The sequence below is a fragment of the Gossypium hirsutum genome, chromosome A08 (assembly GCF_007990345.1).
Source record: "Gossypium hirsutum isolate 1008001.06 chromosome A08, Gossypium_hirsutum_v2.1, whole genome shotgun sequence".
Lineage (NCBI taxonomy): Eukaryota > Viridiplantae > Streptophyta > Magnoliopsida > Malvales > Malvaceae > Gossypium > Gossypium hirsutum.
Window position 1 is genome coordinate 119,919,886 of NC_053431.1, and position 19,867 is coordinate 119,939,752.

Consider the following 19,867-nt stretch of genomic DNA (forward strand, 5'->3'; position numbering starts at 1 on the left):
AACTTAAATATAGTGTGAAGGGTTAATAATTTTTTTGGCCTTTAGACTTGGCAACTAGGTTCACTTTGGTACTTGTATTATTTTTATTCCCTTTGACACTCGATCTTCATAATTATGTCCATTTTTCGTTCCTAATATTGAAAAAATATAAAAGTTTGATAGTGTAGCGCTCTAAAATTATGCACGTCATCACTTGAACATTAAATTTTTTTTACAAATTTCCAGGTGATGATATGGTACAATCTCAGAGTGTTATATTCAGTGTTTTCATAACTGAATCAATGGTTGAACAGTTCAAACCATTGGTTCTCAATTCAATTAGTTCAATCATTAGACCAACATTAATTAAATAAATAATCATAAAAATCTAAAAAAGAAATATTAAACCGATTTAACCTGCTCAACAGTCAATTTTTGTCTTGAATTCAATTTTTACTAATTTTGAATATTCTCTGAGTTAATCGGTTCAACTACTTTGTTTAAACTATTATATCAATCAGTTTTACATCCAATTCAGTTTTGTTTCAATAATACTAGTCATATCATCAAATCTTGACATAATCCAAATTCATAGACAAAAATAGGTATTATTATCCAGATCAAGAACAAAATGGACAAAAAATAAGTATATATACTTAATTGAATCTAATTACTAAATTTAAGGGCTAAAAATTATATTATCGCTTAATGAAAAAGCTGGTGAAGGAAAGGCTAGGTATGTGGATGCGTGTGAAACATAGTGCATAAAATCTTATTATTGTGTGGATTTGGTCGTTGGTGTAGGCCCAAATTTTCCTCGTCAAATGCCAAAAAGAAAATCATCATTTAGGAAACAACATGGATGAATCAATCAATCAATGTCAGCTAAAGCAATTTTATAATTAAACAAAATTGCAAGGTCAATATACCAATGCTACAATTTAGCTATCTTTCTTTTATATTTAGATTTTTTCCCCTCATTTTTAATATGGCAAATGGCTTATTGACAGAAAATTCCCATTTAACAAAATTCCCATTTTAGTCAGAACAAACAAAGATTTATGTATAAGCAAACTTTTGTTTTTTACCCAAATTTAGCTGATAATTAAATTTTGGGAATAATTAAAAGTAATTATTATACTTAAGGTTATTAAATTATTAGTAACTTTATATTTTAGTCATTTAACTTTAAAAAATTATAAAATTATCATTGAATTGTTTGAAAGTTTTCATTTAAGGCACTAAATTATTCGAGAGTTTTTATTTAAATCACTAGGCTATTAAATTTTATTTTTTTTAAGTCTGACTAGCGAGCTCCAAGCGATGATTTGTATGATGGATTGGTATCCATCAATGAGTAGAACCTTAAATCCAAGTTGATCTGACGGTTAGTGTTGGATATAAGAGAAGAAAACTATTCAAATTTTGATTCGCGACGTTCAAAGTTGTTTCATTAAAAATTGAGATGTAAAGGAGAAATCAAATGATAGCTTTCTATTGTTGTAGGTTGTATGAATAAATAAGGTCACACAACAACGCTTTTGACATCTAGTGACTTAAATGAAAACTTTTAAATAGTTTAATGACCATTTTGTAACTTTTTAAAAATGAATGACCAAAATATGAACTTACTAATTTACCCTTAATTTTTTAATTTTTATTTTTTTTAAGATAAAAATCACACTTTGCATGACAAACAATCTAATGATTTTTTTTGTAATTATTATCCTGTTTTAATTATTTTAAAATAAAAATAAAAATTAGAAAATTTAAAATTGAATCTAAAATTTACTAACCTCTGTTATTTCTATTATTTTTTTACTAAAAATATAATTATGATGAATGGAAAAAATTTTGTGATATTTAATGTCTAAAATTATTTATAATTTTTCTCTAATCTTTAAGTAGGAAGATAAATACATTTTTTTAAGATAAAAATCACACTTTGCATGACAAGCAATCTAATGATTTTTTTTGTAATTATTATCCTGTTTTAATTATTTTAAAAATAAAAATAAAAATTAGAAAATTTAAAATTGAATCTAAAATTTACTAACCTCTGTTATTTCTATTATTTTTTTTTACTAAAAATATAATTATGATGAATGGAAAAAATTTTGTGATATTTAATGTCTAAAATTATTTATAATTTTTCTCTAATCTTTAAGTAGGAAGATAAATACATTTTAATGTGTTTAAATTCACACCTTCTTACACTAACAACAATACCATTAAAATAAATAAAATAAATTAATACAAAGAAGATTTTAAGTCAAAAAAAAAAAGTGAGTTAGTAATAAAAATTAAACTTTAGGTGAACATTTTGGGAGTAAATTTTCCACCGTCAAAACCGCGTTTTGTTGAGCATTGAGCCATTGACTATGGAAAGGATACAAAAAGCTTTCACCATAATAATAAGGTTTAATGACAAATTTGGTTACTAATGTTCGTATATTTTATCAAAATGGTCTTGATTGTATTTTTTAGCCTTTTTTAACTATTAACTTTTGTTCTTTTTTTTTTCAATATACTTTTTCTAACAGATTTAATAAAAGTACCGTTAAAAAAGTTAACGATAATGATGTGGAATTTCATATGTAGAATATTTCTAATGAGATATAATTTATTACTTAAATAACCCAATAAAATAACTACATATGAAAAATAATAAAATAAATAAATAATACATTAAGTTAAAAAATAACTCTAAATCTAAAGAAAATAAACGTACTTATCTATAAAAAAAGTTTAACTCAATAGAAAAACCTCTCAGTAAACAAACATATAAAATATTGAAATCTTTTGAAAGAAAAAAAAATTGAAACATTCAATTTATTCATTATATTTGTTAGAAAAAGCATATTGAAAAAAAGAACAAAAGTTGTCGGCCAAAAAAAGGTTTAAAAATACAATTAAAGTCATTTTGACAAAACATGCAAACATTAGTGGCAAAATTTAACATTAAGCCTAATAATATAAATATAATCTTTGCCCCTAAATTTGTTAACTAGATTTATTTTGGTATTTGTAATTTTTATTTATTTATTATGATATTTAAATTTGACAATTAGATCCATTTTTAGTATTTGAACTTGAAAAATATAAAAGTTTAATGATGTGGCATATTGAGATTATGCCATATCATAACTTGAAAATTAAAAAATATATATGAATTTTCAGGTAATGATGTAGTATAATCTCAGAGTATAACATCTATTGTTTTAATAATTAACAATGGTTGAACAGGTTAGACTATCGGTTCCCGATTCAACCATATCAATTGGTTTTACCCTCAAACTAGTAATAAATAATTAACTAAAAATTCATAAAAAAATATTAAATCTATTCAACTATTGATTTTTGTCTCGATTATTTATTTTTATCAATTTTGGGTCAATCAAATCAACCCATTTATTAGGACTATTATATTAATCAGTTCTCAGTCCGTATGATCTGACTATGTTCCAGTAGCACTAATCGTATTCTCAAATATTGATTCAAGTTCAAGGACTAAAATGGATCTAATAACCAATTTCAAAAATCAAAATGAACAAAAGAAAATATATATACCAAAATAAATCTAATTATTAAATTTAAAAACTAAAATAAAAGTTATTATTAAATTAGCACTAAATAATACTTTTTTAGTTTCATTAAAAAAATTTAAAATAAAATCAAAATCTGATTGTCAGATAATCAGATTGTCGGTTATAATATAAGTTTTATGAATAAACAAATAAAAATTTTTTCTGGTGTTAAGCTTTTTGAACATTTATTTATTTTCCCTACCATTTAAAAGAAATGAAAAAAACCAGTGGACAGGCCCTGCCTCTAAAATACAAAAAAGTTCATTTAAATCTTTCATAATGTATAAAAATTTAGATTAGTAATGGTAAAATTATATTTTGACTCATTTTAATTTTTAAAGAATTATAAAGATACAAACTATTAAAATAATAAATTTATAATAAAAATATATAAATTAATTCTAACCTTCAAAATTTTTTTCTAACTTCGCTACAAAAAAAAACAACAAACAGCCCATTTTAAAAAAATCTAGCAACTATTAATTTTTTCATCTCTTAAATTACGAAATCAAGTAATAAAAATTTTCAAACTCATTAAATTAAATTCCAACTGTTTCATTTAATAAAAAATTTACCTTAAATAAAAATTAACTAATATATTAAAAAAACTGTACTTGCTAAATTAATTTTGCATTTTAGAGCTTATTTTTAAATTTTTTTTAAAAATTTTATATTATTCTCTTCCTCACGAGAAATAAAAAATTAATATAATTATAATTTATTAAATAATAATTTAGAAGACAATAATTTTAAAATCAATCAATAATACAAAACAATGCAGATATAATAGAGGTAAAATACATTCGTTAATGATAAAATAGGGCCTAAATTCGAAATACAAGAAAAGACAGACGACGTAAATGAATAAAAATCATTATCCTCATCATTATTAACTTTTTGGGACTTAAAAGGTCAAAAAAAGGAACAATAATTATCATTCCATTTATGATTACCCCACTCTCCCAGCTTATGACAATGATTTGATTGTGTTGGCTTTATTTTGCATTTACTTAATATTTCATTTCGTCTTTATTTTCAAAAAAAATAATTTAAAGACATTTTAATTTCATCCTTTTATTTATGAATTCTGAGACATTAGTTATTTCATTTTAATTTATTAGAATTTGGCCCTTATATTTTATGAAAATCGATGAATTAATTCAATTATTGATAGAAACTTGAACTGCTTAGTTTTGTTCGTTTGTTACATATAAATAGTTGAATTATTTATTTTCAAGTCAACGACATAATTTGATGGTGTTACTAAATTAAAGTAGATGGTTTTTTTTTTTGTAAAATAGAAGGATGAAATTTATAATTAAACCAAATTTAAATCTCATTTAAAATATTGATTTTATTAGTAAATTGGTCCTAAATTATAGTTCAATTTTAAAAGTGATGACTAAATTATCAATTTTATCTTAATTTATTGTAGAAAATGATATCGCTCTTGAGAACCTGACACATGGCATGTTATTATTGAACACTATGTATTTTTTTAGTAAAATGAAAGAAAATCGATAATTTAAATATCACTTGTGGTAAAAAATTTAAAAATTAGTGTATAAGTAAAAGATCAATTTACAAATAAATTAAAAAAAAGACATATATCCAAGTCGATCATGCAGGTAAACACATGTTAATAATTTGATTAGGTTGTTCTAAATATGTTCAATTTCAAATTAAAAATATATTTAATTTCTAAATTGATAAATAGAATAAGATAATCGATACAATTATAATACTCATACGAGAGCTCAATTTCGAAATTTAAAGATCAAATTACAAATTGAAGCAATATTTTGAGGACTTGTAGTGAAAATAATCCTACTTTAACTTACTAACTAACCTCCAGTTTTTCGCTACCCTCTCTCTCCAGCTCTGCTTGGTTCTCGCTTCCGTGATCGAAAGTCCGAAACACGTAAATTAATCAGAATTAAATAATATATTTGGAGTCCGACACCAAAAAGTCCTCCATAGCCAAAAAAGCTCAAAGCCAAAACGCCAAAAAGCCATAACTAAACACCAAAAATTCCTTCTCTCTCTCTCGTCTAATCTTCTCGACCGCAAAGGTTTCCTTTTCAGACAAGTACTTTACGGAATCGGCACCACCAATCACCGTCGTTATAGTCGGATTCTGGCGAATCTCCGGTCACATTTCACCTGATGCTAGATTCTCATCACCAAGGTTTCTCTCTTTCTTTCATTCTTTAAATTGATGTGTGTGCCTCTTACCTGAACAGTAAACGTCTGGTTTTCTATGCGGCAGAGCTTCTAGGGAGAGCTGTGAAGCAGTTTTTTTTAGTTTCGTTGCTTTCTGGTGTTCTTCTTCCGATCTCATTTTTCTTCGAAGATTTTTATTCTTTTTTCAAAGAAATGTAACTGCTAGATTAAATTTAATTTGCTTTCTCTAGATTTGCTTTCTTTTTTTTCCATATTAAAGTCCGCAGTAAATTCAGTGTTTTAGAAGCTGATTATTATTATTGAACACGTAGATTCTTACTTATTGATTCGACATATTCTAGTTTTTGAATCTGAAAGTTCGTTCTATTTACTTAGTTTAGTATGGCATTTTTTCTTTTTTGTCGTCATTTTTTGTTTTATTTTTTCTCATTTTCCAATGAATGCAGTTATTTTTTTCTTTTTGTTCAATGAATGCAGTTGATTTCTTTCTTTGATCAGTGTCAAGATAGAGTAGAAATTTGATTTTTAAAAACAAATACTTGATTTTTAAAAACAAATACTACTTTGCAGTTTTGTTCAGAGCTAATAGCGACGTGTGATGTGATGCAACATTTCATTTGAGAAAAAGAGAATATTATCTGAAGTTTTCTCTCTTCAAGAATATTAGACTTGTCTTTTTCAGAGTCTCTCATATTTATCATTTTTCCCTTCAAAATCAAGCTCCTTTTTTTCTTCTTTGCTTTGAAGTCTCCTTGTCTTTGGTCTCTCTCTCTCTCTCTTTATTCCAAGAGAATTTGATTGGTAAAGAAAATAACAGGTTTGAATGAATTGCAGGAGTGTTGCATTTTGAGTTGGTTAGAAGTTAGGATGGGATTTGTTGTTTGAATTTGTATTTTTACTTTGAAGTTTATTCTGTTAAGTGCACTCTCATTAAGCTAATTTGAATATTGGATTTCGTATTTTGCCTTTTCCTTTGTTGATTTTACCTTTCTTTATGTATTTTTAAGGGGAAAATCTTTAGAAATTGATTTGGGATTTTATATGTGATGTTAACAGGTGTAGAAATGAATGGGTTTGAGAGCAGGAGAGGTCAGAATATTGAGAAATTTCCAGGATGCTTAGGCAGGATGGTAAACCTGTTTGATTTGAACACAAATGTTACTGGAAACCGCCTGCTTACTGACAAGCAGCATGATGGTGATCTCCTTTTCATGAAAAATCTAGTTTTGTTTTTCATCTACATTGAAGTTTGATTTGTTTTCTAAATATTGGGATAATTTGGAGAGAGTTGTTTTCACTTGTGTTGATCAGATTATTATGGCACGGTTTCCTTGATCAGCACTTGTTTCTGTATTTCTTTCTCCAATCCCCCTTTACTAATTGAAGGAAATTGAGAACTCTGTAAATTGACATTTGGGAAAGGGAACTACTGCATATATACCTTGACATTTTCTTACAACATTTTGGAAGCTTTTAAAGTGCTTTAAGATTATGAAATTTTATTCTGATCCTGGAGGCTTGTTTGTTGTTTTAGTTCATGTTGATTACCATAAATACTGGTGCTTGCCTTTTCTTTGTCTTTCTATGTTTATGGTGTTAGCTCGTATTTCCCCTTAAAATACCTTTCATATCCAATTTTATACATGAACCTAGTGTTGCTTATCGTTGGATATTTATGATTCAGTTATTTCTTGCTATTGTTGACATTGTGCCGCTTGATGGGCAGGTTCTTCACTCTCAAGGAGTCAATCTGACGTGGCAAGGACATTGAGACCCACCTTTGGAGATCAGAATCATCAGATAGAGGATAAAGTGGTAAAAATTGGTTTTAAAGTCTCTGCGATAGCAATTATCATAAACAAGTTGAAATCAAATTCTGAGCAGAACTCATCCCTATTTCTTCCACTTGAATTGTGCTTAAACATCCTTGTGTTTTAATCTGTGTTGCAATTTTTGGTGCCTGCAGATTATATCTGAGCTAAGGAGAGCTTTTTCGAACAAGAAAGGTAATAAAACACCCATAAAGATGCTCATGGCCCAGGAAATGTCTAAAGAAATGGCATCTAGGCATAACCCACCCAATGTGGTTGCCAAACTGATGGGAGTTGATGCACTGCCAAGGCAGCAGCATAATTTATCTGCACAAAGATGCCATTCTAAAGGTTCTTCTCGGCAATCTTCAAGTCATTCTGATATATCGGCGGAAGGCTGGGAGCAAGATCAGGGCTTTGCGGGCAAGGAAATGCTATCCGAAGTAAACCCCTGTCAAGAGCTGGACAAATACAAAGATGTTTATGAAATCTGGCAACAGTCCCCGAGGGCAACTTATTCAAGAGATAGCTCTCCACAAAAAGGGAGGTATAAGGATAATCTGAATGAGAAAAAAATGGCTCTAGTTCGTCAGAAGTTTATGGAAGCAAAACACCTGGTGACAGAGGAAAAGCTTCGCCAAACCAAAGAATTTCAAGATGCACTAGAAGTTTTGAGTTCCAATAGAGAGTTATTCCTCAAATTTCTGGAAGAGCCAAATTCTAATTTCTCTCAGCATCTCTATGATTTCCAGTCTTTACCTCAACCTCCTGAGAAAAAGCGTATCACAGTTCTTAAACCTAAGATGGTTGACAAAGAAAAATTTTCTGGAATAGGGAGCGGTGATAAACAGACAAAGAAACCATCTCGGATGCATCATGTAACCGAGTGTGATAGAAATAACAGGGCATGTTATCCTCCTTTCCCCAGTCCGAAAGTTGACGAGTATCCTCCTCAACCAACTAGAATAGTGGTCTTGAAGCCCAGCCCTGGGAAGTCTCAGGACATTAAGACTGTGGCATCTCCATCCCCCTCATCACCTAGGATATTACATGGTGAGGATTTTTGTGATGAACCTGAAGATAATGGTGCACGAGAACCAAGAGAAGTGGCAAAAGAAATCACTACGCAGATGCGTGAAAATACGATGGGTCACAGAAGGGACGAAACATTACTTTCTTCTGTTTTCTCCAATGGTTACATTGGTGATGATAGTTCGCTTAATAGATCTGAAAATGAGTATGCTGTGGAAAACCTCAGTGATTCAGAAGTTGTGTCCCCAACTTCTAGACATTCATGGGATTACATCAATAGGTTTGGTAGCCCTTATTCTTGCTCTTCCTTCAGTCACGCATCATGTTCTCCTGAGTCCTCGGTTTGCCGGGAAGCAAAGAAGCGGCTTTCAGAAAGATGGGCCATGACCATGATGGCATCAAATGGGAATTCTCAAGAACAAAGGCATGTGAGGAGAAGCTCAAGCACATTGGGTGAGATGCTTGCTCTTTCTGATACGAAGAAGTTGGTAAGATCTGAAGAAGAGGGAAGTACTAAGGACCAAGAGCCTAGGGGATCAACTTCCTGCACGGCTAGTAATCCGAATAAAGAAGAAAATACAAGCAATTCTCCCAAAGATCTTCTCAGGTCAAAATCTGTTCCCGTGTCTTCCACTGTATACAGTGCAAGGCATAGTTTTGAATTATCAGATCCTGAACCTAGCAAAGAACAAGTTCCTAAGGAACTTACAAAGGCAAAGAGCATGAAATCATCTTTAAAGGGGAAAGTTTCAAATTTCTTTTTCTCAAAGAATAAGAAAACGAATATAGAAAAATGTACTGGATCTCAATCTACAGATGAATCGCCAGCTACAACTCCTGGAAGACTCGGGTCACCCATAAGTCATCCTCTAAAGGTTAGCAATGATGCATCTCAAAGCTTTAATGACAGTTGCAACCAAGTGTGTTTATCTCCAGTTCTAGATGGATCAGTAAGTAAAAGTACATTACCAGATTTGACTGGCACAGGACAGAAACAAAGCACAAATGCTGTGGAGGTACTTCTAACTTCCTCACGTTCTTGGTCATGCATATCTTTATTGAATGTTTACATCTTGTTTAGATAATGAAATAATATCTTCATCGGCTTGAACAAAAAGAACAGGAAAAATCTCCGCCTTTTATGATTGAAATAACTAATTGTTATATTTTCCATTCTGTGGATTGAACTTGTTAATCACTTAACAATACCGTGCTTACCTCATGTAGGGAGGGTTGGCTGTAGCAAAACCTTCAATGCTTGTCCATATAAGTGAGAATCAGGACCAGCCAAGCCCCATCTCAGTTTTAGAACCTCCATTTTACGAGGATGAGAACACAAATCCAGAGTCCTCGGGCAGTAGCAAACCAGTGCACCGAGGTAAATTTCACTTAAAAAATTGGGAACTTTGTTATTTGTCTGATTTTATTTCTCCTCATATACTGTCCCATTTATTAATACAGGACCAGGGGTGCCACCTAAGTCTAACTTGATTGACAAGTCACCTCCTATAGGATCGATTGCACGCACCCTGTCGTGGGATGATTTGTGTTCAGATACAGCCACATTAAATTCATCAAAACCATCTAAGGTGTCCCCAGGTGCCAAGGAAGAAGAACATGATTGGGTTTTATCGGTCCAAACACTGTTATCATCTGCTGGTCTCAATGACAAGGAGTATTTTGAGTCATTTATTGATGGATGGCATTCACCTGAAAGTCCATTGGACCCGTCCTTGAGAGACAAATATGCCAACTTGAACGACAAGGAACCTCTACATGAGGCTAAGCGACGACAATGGAGATCAAACAAGACGCTCGTATTCGACTGTGTGAATGCAGCCATAGTGGAAATCACAGGTTATGGATCAAACAATCGCATGAACGAGATGTCATTGCGCAGGTCTCATATGAGGGACATGGAGAGTGCATCGCCCACATTGGTTGACCATGTGTGTGCCCAAATTAAGGAATGGGCTTCCGGTGACGGTAATCATGTGGTGGACAATGATGATGACTGGGACAGTGACAGCCTGGTGGTGGAAAAGGCGGTGCGGAAAGAAGTGGGTAAAGGATGGGTTGATCAAACAAAAACGGAAACAGAAAATTTAGGAAATGAGATAGAAGGGAAGTTGCTACAAGAGCTCGTGGAAGAGGCCGTGGTCGATTTAACTGGTACAATGTTCTAACTAAGCTCTTATTTTTGTATTCCTCCCCGTCCTTTATTTATTACAACTTCATATATTATCTGTGAATTTATGCATTTGATTCTCAAGAATGAATTGGTTCACGAATGTTTGGTAGATATAATTTTGAGCATCTTATTCTGTCCCCTCACCAACTGACCCTTGTATTTTCCATTAGTATCTGGTGTTTAAAAAAAAGTTTGGGAAATTTTCTACCACTTTACAAGTAGGGTTAGGAGTTGACAAGTATCCTGTAGAGAGTATAATAAAATATTTTAAAGAAAAATACATATCAGTTTTTCAAAGCTAATTATAAAATGGTAGTGTATCAAAAGTGGTGGTTAAGGTTTTTCAAAAATTAAATTTTCATTGACAAGTTTTTAGGTCAAAAGTGAGTTCTTATTTGGAGAAAATGGTGAAAATGTAAGACTGTTATAACGAAGTAGATCTGTTGTGGTTAGAACAATTATTAAAGCAAAGATTGAATAAGAGAGATTAAGAGTGGGTTGGATCAGATTTTTTGGACATTTGTTTTTTTTTATTTTTTAAAAAGAAAAATTTCTATTAATTGTGGTTAGAACAATTATAACTTAAAGAGTTTTTTTAAAAGAAAAAGAATAACTAACCCTCAATAGGGAGTGGGGGAATGCAGGTTGACAGTAACTAAAATGCTTATCTCCTGAGATTTTTGGTGGAACTTCTTCACGTGTAAATTTTGTAATACAAGCAGCCAAAACCATTGGCTCTTCTGGTTGGTTTGCCTAATTCTATTTCTGACTGCCAAAATGCATGTTGTGAAATGTTGTCATCTTTCAACCCATAAATAAGTATTTTAATATTTATAAGTTAACATCAGTCTCAATTATAATGTAAACTTTGGTTATAAAAAGAACATTAAAAAATGAATTAGTCGATACCTTCTGCAAATTGCTCAACGATAAGGAAGCAATTGGACAAATAATAAGACAAGGGAGGACTAGACCTTGATAAATACAAGCACAGGTTATATAGAGAGAGATAAAAGGGGAAATATCGATTATCTTAGTATAATTATATTTTAATAATTTAATAGTTGAATTTATCATACATGTAAATTTTTTAACCGATCCAATATTTATCATTTCAATTTAAAATAGTGTATATATTAATATTTCTGAAATAGTTAAATTTTTTTCACATAAAATAAATAATTAGAAATTTTTAATTTACGTCAAATTTGACATGCATAATCCATATGAATAGAATATAAAATATAAAAATTAGATTGTTAAAATATTAATCGTATAAAAATATATAAAAGGATACAAAACTTACAACGGTATAAATAGATCCCTGTACACACATATATCTTTTTATATATATGTTTTTTTATGCTTGTGTGCAGTAAGAAAATAAATCCTCTTACATCGATGTAAAATTCTAGTTTTAAACATTTTAATAATTTTATATGATTAAAATTTTAACAATTTAACTATTATTTTAATATTTTATCCATATAGATCATACATGTCATATTTAAGTCTCATATTCAAGATTAATGGACTACAAAAATACTTCCTCATCTAAAAAAATGAATGATGCATTTAATTTGTTAAATGTAACATTACAACCATAATCTCCCATTTTGTTGTTTGAATTCTCAACATTCCACCCAACAACCACCATAATTTTAGATTCCCAAGTAATATCAAGATTCCAACCAACCACCCTATAATTTTAGATTCCCAAGTATAAAATATAATGTGTAATTTCAATCCACACATCCCTTAGGATACCTTAGTTAATGACTGTAATATTAATTTTTTAATAAATTTACCATTTATTTTTATTATCGTATTCAGTTTCGTTCTTTTTGTTTCCCAAATAAAATTTTAGTCTAATTAAAAACAAAAAGAAAAGAATGAATAATAGATACCATACCTTAACATTATAATTATGATATTTACTCTAAATATTTATTTATTAGTATATTAATTATAATTTATAAATTTATTTTACCATTATATATTTACTTGTTAATATATAAATTGTAATTTTATGAAAATTAATTAAAAATATTAAAACAACTAAACTTGTTAAAAAATTTTATAACAAAAATAATTTAGTAGAATAAGAATCTACTATAAATCAATCATTAAACAAGATAACAAATTTATCTCTACATAACCAGCTAATTAGCAAAAATAAATCAGGATAAGAATTCACACATTTAATAAGATGACTCGAACCTAGGATCAGTTTTTTAATCGTCAAAAGCAAAAAATAAATAAATAAATATTTGGCTTGAAATAATCTACATCTAAAATATACGAATTGGAACAATAGGGTTGATGAAAAGGGGAAAATAAGGGACATAAATCAACTGCATTATATATTTATAGGTTCAGAAAATAGTACATTCACTCTCACATTCAATTACAAAGCAATGCAGCTAAAACTGGGCTTAAAGACCTATATGCTATACACATCAAACGACTGTGATGCTATCCTATTTGATCAGTTTGAGACCTGACAATTTTCTACACTATGATTACACATAAGCCAAAAAAACAATCATGAAAACAACACAGACATAAACATGTCAAAATCTAAATACTATTTTAAAACACAAATCTGACGCGAAAAGAAAATAATAAAATGGGTCGAACATACAGAAGATATCGTCACCTGAGAGATGGGAACGGTTGTCTTGATCATGCTCTACTTGGACTTCGTGCTAGATGCGTTCTGGTTTAGTAAATCATATTTATCAGCGCTGTTGTATCTATCACCACTGTTCATACCATACTGCAAAGACAAAAATTCAAGGGCATGATTTAGGAAGTAACAGCTACTGTTAAATGGCAGGTATTGTAGCTCAAAACATAATTCAGCATGAATGAAAATAATAGGTTAATCTTGTTTTGTTGAAACGAAATGGGTCGGAACAACAGCAATGTTCAGTATCCTAGTACGTGAATGTCTGTCTTTATGGTCTTAACAATTAAGAGTATACTTCTTGACAAAACTAGGCTCCTATTAGTTATATAAAGGGCAATGGAAATCAATGATAACTGTCACAACCGAAATAAAGGCAGAGTATCACATACAAGTATCGATGATAATGAATGAAAATCTAGAAAGGCTACAAAATGAATTTATTTAATTGGTCATTTAGAGTCAGGATCTATCAATCAAAGCCCCATAGTCAAAGCATATCTCAAAGATAATCATGTCGACAGCTGTGAACTGCATGCATATTCAATTATTTCTGACAGTTCAGACTGGGAACTGAGTTGGATAATTAATCTGTTTCAGATTAGACTGATTTCTTAAATAGATTCCATGCAACCAAATCAATTATATTACGTGATAAGAGCCACTAGACTTAATTCTATTTCAAAGAATCATTTCAACAGATCAAATTATCATTCGAGTCTGATGCAATCAGTCACTAGTTAGAGTCGATGTGGTAATGTTACGGTGTGAATCTGCAAGAAAATCATATGCACACTTGCAAACTGCATAAACATTCAACCATTAGGCATTTGCTAGAGAGATGCTTGGTTAATTGTCACTAATGAGTTGGACCATTAATTAGTCATACTACCACCAAATACTTCATTAGATTCCCCGAAACCTTAGATATAACCTGGCAGTAATGATATGAGTGTCCTATAAAGACATCTAAGAGGAACCATTTCCACACAGTGATCATCATTCAATCCAGAATTATATATTGCATAAAGGATTTGACATGATATAGAATAAACTCATAATGCAAAGAGCGGATTGTCCCATCTTTTTTTCTGCAAAACATAAGTTATAATACTAAAGAATCAGGATACCTTTTCTCTTATTCGAGAGCCCCAGAAATCAGAGTGAGAAACCCTGCCGTCATCCTTGGCTGAAGTAGATGTGTGGTTAGACTGAGGGTGTAGGAGTGGCTCCCTAGTTCTACCTCTTTCATAATCATCTTCATCGTCAATGTCCCTTCTTCTGACAGAAACCATTGCCCGCAAAATTACTGCCACTAGCAAAGCTAATACCTGAAGAATATAGGAAAAATTCTTACAGTAAAGAAGCACGCATATTTGCAGAATGTTTGAAAAAAAAAAGTATGATAATTTTATTTTTGTAATTAAAAACACGATTAATTCCATCTAGCCATTAACTATATTACCATGTATGCTAACTAAAATTCTAACCATCTCATAATGGTTTGATTCATCTCAAACAGGAGATCTACCTGAAGTGGACTTCACCTAATGTAGAGTTCAAACAGCATTTGTTCTCCAAAAAATAATTTATCATGGATGGGAAAGCACAGTGATTTGGTTTAATCTCAAATAATATCAACTTAATTTTATCACCTTATCGAGGAAAATAGAGGATTTCATCAGATCAATTAATTAATTTTTCATCTGACTAGTAATATGCTACAAAGACATCATCATTTTTGAACATGTAGAAAACTAGTATTCTTAATCTTTCCCATGCATACTTATTAAGATTTGAATCAAAAACTTACAGCAACACCACCCCCCCCCCCCAAAAAAATAAAAAATAATAATAAAATAAAATAAACTAGTTCAACTGACTATTCTCAATATAGCACCAGGCTAACTAAATTACAATATTAGTTTGATTTCTGAGAGACTGAAATGTGTAATAACAATCCTACACCCATCCAATCATTGCTGGAGCAAAAGCCCAAGGGATAATATATTATATAGCTAAGGGACAGTTCAGTGGTAGCACTAAAAAAGAGCATCCATATTAAAGGGGGTTCCCAAATTAGAGAAACTGCAAAAACTTGTCAGAAGATCATTGCCAATCAATGAATTTAGTAGATCATCTGATGAAGTGCCACAAATCACACAATATGCGCTCATTTTGTTACTGGATTTTCATTTGACTTTTGATCATAATAATTGCAATCAACAAATTTAGTAGGGTATAAAATGCTTGAGAACATGGGCTAATTACCTGTATTATGACCACACTGAGGCCAACCCATTTACATATATCAATATTGTCTTCTATGAAGGAACGAAGACTGTCAAGTTCTCCAGTTGGGTCAAACGGAATGTCCTGTCATAAGATACATTCTTTAGTAATAGATAATAATCTGCGCAAACACAATGCCCCAAGGAAACTAATTTACCTTCTCCCAACGACGATCAATTGCAATAAATGCCACCAAAGAAGCTTCTATTAAAATGAGAACAATTTTGATGACTGTATACTGGCAGTTTGATCAAGTCAAGGGAAAAAATGCAAAAGAATGTGGTCCATTATACAATTGGCAGGACAGCTATAACTTCAACACTATAGTCCTTGTTATAGAGCCTTGTAACACCAACTACTAGAGGCTTAATACTGAAAATGTAGAATATTAAAGTTTTGAACCTATTTTAAGCATTTCATTTTCTTCTGCTACCATCACTTCTCATAGACAAAAGCATATATAAAGTTGAAGAACTTAAAATTTCAGCATATAGAAAACCGTGGTTTAAATTTGCAATTCTAGTCATAAATTCAGGCTAATCCACATGTAGAGATGTTCAGACTAGCTGCATCTAAACCTCTAAAGCCAACTTCATTCAAAAGAAAATATAAAGACTCGTCTAGGTAGGATACAAAACAAAGGCAACAGCCATTAATAGATTCAGCTGCAATGCAACCAATGAGACTAATGCAGCACAGCACAATGCCCACTCCCATAAAAGAGTAGATGAACCTGAAACAAAGAATAAAAGCATCAACTTAATACTCGTGCAAGCATTTAGAATCCCAATCATTCAACCACAATCACTGCCAAAAGCAAATGTTGTATCGCCAATCATATGAATATATCGAATTGAAAGACAACCAAATTCTGAAGTACCCAAGCAATAGTCACTAAAAACACTTTTGTCCTTGTTAGAAAAAAACGTGCTCAATACACGCTAATAAATTGGTCCTAAAAGTAAGGCTTTGAAGTTGCTAAGTTCTGCGATTATTCAATATTCTAAAACTATCTGACTATATATTAAGAGCTGAAACTAAGATTCAAAAGACCAACTTAGCATTGAGTTAGCAATTCTAATACATGGCATGATTTTGCTGCATAGTTTAACGAACTCCATCTAAGCAATCTAACAAAGTAATTCTTGAATATTATACAATAAAAAGCATATCTAAGTGCAACTGATTACATAAAATGATAAAAGATTTAAGGTATATCAATATCAAAGAGACCTTAGTTTCTAAACATTTACAGCTCTGTGCTTTTAAATTTGATAAAGCATTTAATGCAGTCCAATTCAAAATCCCCTAGAACTAGAAGCAATTAATTGTAATAAAAGAATTAAAAAAGTATTCACTAAACAGAATAAGTAGTACCATGGAGCAGGTAGCTTAACCGAACTCAATTCAAACCCGACTCCATTATCCAACCCGGAGACCAAGCCGGCAGCTAAATCATCGAATACCTTAGCTGCTCGAGCTCCTCCAACCACCGGTCTCGAATTGAAGAGAACCGGGAGAGAAGAATCCGGCGACGGAGCTGACGGCGGAGGAGAAATGGGTACGTGATGATTCCATTGATCCAACATCCATAACGAGTAGAGTAAAATCGACACTCCAAGGAAAGCTTGAAGAAAATTCAAGAACTTCAGAACAAAAGCAAACGAAACATGACAACAATTCGGCCGCATTCCCTAAGATTTCAAAACGATTTTGATTTCAATTTTTATTTTTTTTACTTTACAGAAACCCTAATTTTGATGATGGAATTTGAGAATGGATAAGATCGAAGCTGCGTCTTTTGGATTTAATTCATTTGGCTTTATTTTGCTTCAAAAATTCTTTGTTTTTTCTGCTTTTCTTTTTTCTATTTCTTTTTTGTATTTTGAGTGGGAAACAGAGATGTATGGCCGGGTTGGTCTGGTCCGACTTGGTTCACATTTGGGTTTATATTTTCAATCACGAATTGCTTTAGTTTGTCTTTGTCCTTTAGAAATATAATAATATAATAATATAATATACTATTTTTTTATTAATATTTATATATTTTTATAATTAAATTTAAATGAAAATATTTTTTTTATTTTCAAATAATAAAATAAGCCATGAACAACCTCATTAAGGTAGGAATTTAATTTTGGCTAGGGTCGAGATTTAATGGTCAAATTATCCATTTAAATTAGAAAGCAAGTGAAAATTTTTAAATGATTTTAAAATAAATTTAGATTAATCATTGATAAATATAACAGATTTAGGTAAAAATAAAAAAATTAATATTTTGAACTAAATCAAGTTTGGCTAACTTTGTACAATATCAATATTATTTATGGTCGTAAACTCTCAACATGATCTATGAACATTTTTAATATGTAATTTGGATACATTGGATTGTTATGCGAGGCTCTGAACTAGCCTAACATACGACCTATTGAATTGAAATCATTTGAAAAGCACGAAAGAAAATAGTTGGTTTTGTCAAACTTCTCCAATTTATCAATATGGTCCTTCCATCGATGCGACAATTTATAAGTGTTAAATGTCTCTTTAGATATAATATTGAACGTGTTTAAAACACATGTATTAAGCTATAAACATATATGTATTTCAAATCTTAAACTCTAAACTCAACCTTTGATATAAACCTAAATCCTAAACTCAAAAGCAGATAAAAATATAATAATTATGCTTAATATTCAAGTTAATTTATTAACAATTATTTATAACTTATCTACTTTTTTTTCCTATTAATAAGATGTTATATTATTATTCACTAACGATGCATGAAACTCGAAAACCAATGTTATATCACATATTGTTTTATTATTAATTTAATTTAATTACCATATTATACACCTCACTATTATTTGCATAATTATTTTATTTTATTTTATTTAAGAATCAAATATAAATATAATATTTATTTTTATCAAATTTATGAGTAACAATTTGGAAAAAAGCAGTTATTTTATTTTATTTTTTTCTGTTTATTATATATACGATAATGTACATACACACGTCATATAATATATATCACATACATGTAATAAAATAGAATTTTGGAATAATTTTAGTAACGAGTAGTTCTAAACCAGTTCTAAGACATTTATCACTCATGTTGACACATCAGTATAGTTTAACTTTGTAATCAAAATATTATTAAAACATTACAAGAAATTAAATAAATCCATAAAATTAATAAAGTGCATTTTAATTAATAGATACAATTGGCCTGTGGACTGTCCGGGTACAAACTAGTTATATAAATTTACAATGCATTAAATATAATTATAACACAAATAAAGGAAATTACAGGAAGACCTTAATGTCTAATGGCTTATATATTAATAAGGGTTACCATAATTTTTAGTTTTAAACTAGACAATTAGATCCACCTTGGTATTTATATTTTTTATTTACTTTAGCACTTAAACCTAACAATTAAGTTACTTTTAGTCATTAGATTAATTGTAAAATTTTAATGATGTAACATAATCTCAGAATATCATGTCATTAAATTTTGATGAAATTCAATTTCAAGGACCAAAATAGACTTAGTTACCAAATTCAAGTACCATGTGGACTTAATTGCCAGGTTCATGGACTAAAATTTATATTTTCCCTATTAATAATTGAGTCTTTCCAACATCTCCAAATGAGCCAACCTGTAAAGGGCTTTAAGTAGCTAGTAATTAATTCATATAACATTAACTACACTTGATTAATTTGCACATTATCAGTGGATCCAAAAAATAAAAATAAACAATAAAAAGGGGTTAATTTATTAATGTCCAGAGGGATTATTGTTGGGATTGTCCTCATCAAGAAGGTAGACTATTTTTTTTAAAATTGTTATCAACTTCCTTTTTTTGGCCAAATCAAATCATAGCCTGCTTTGAAACTAATTCATGCCTACCATTCCATTAACCATGATTACCATTTGATGTGATGAAATTGAATGACCTTTTAACAAACATTTTGTTATTAATTTCTGGTGAAACTTATTATTCATATTGGTTGTTCAGTTCTAAAAAGTTATTATCATTTTCTTTTTTTAATCAGATTGGATTGAATTGAATTTTCAATTTTTTTACTTAAAACCTTT

The 19,867-nt window shown here is 30.2% G+C and overlaps 2 protein-coding genes across 2 annotated transcripts; one reads left to right on the top strand and one right to left on the bottom strand.

Annotated features, from left to right (window-relative positions):
• Positions 1 to 5,435: 5,435 nt before the first annotated feature.
• Positions 5,436 to 10,897, top strand: LOC121203028 (uncharacterized). Its single transcript, XM_041075005.1, has 6 exons — positions 5,436 to 5,754; positions 6,807 to 6,947; positions 7,477 to 7,565; positions 7,717 to 9,609; positions 9,821 to 9,971; positions 10,055 to 10,897. Exons 1-6 carry the CDS (start codon positions 5,733 to 5,735, stop codon positions 10,777 to 10,779), a joined length of 3,021 nt encoding a protein of 1,006 aa, XP_040930939.1. The 5' UTR covers positions 5,436 to 5,732; the 3' UTR covers positions 10,780 to 10,897.
• Positions 10,898 to 13,130: 2,233 nt separating this feature from the next.
• On the bottom strand, positions 13,131 to 17,732 carry LOC121204690 (tetraspanin-20). The gene is made up of 6 exons (XM_041075007.1): positions 17,143 to 17,732; positions 16,399 to 16,498; positions 15,923 to 16,003; positions 15,745 to 15,849; positions 14,604 to 14,804; positions 13,131 to 13,563 (listed from the first exon to the last, which is right to left on the bottom strand). Exons 1-6 carry the CDS (start codon positions 17,454 to 17,456, stop codon positions 13,477 to 13,479), a joined length of 888 nt encoding a protein of 295 aa, XP_040930941.1. The 5' UTR covers positions 17,457 to 17,732; the 3' UTR covers positions 13,131 to 13,476.
• Between the last annotated feature and the right edge of the window lie 2,135 nt (positions 17,733 to 19,867).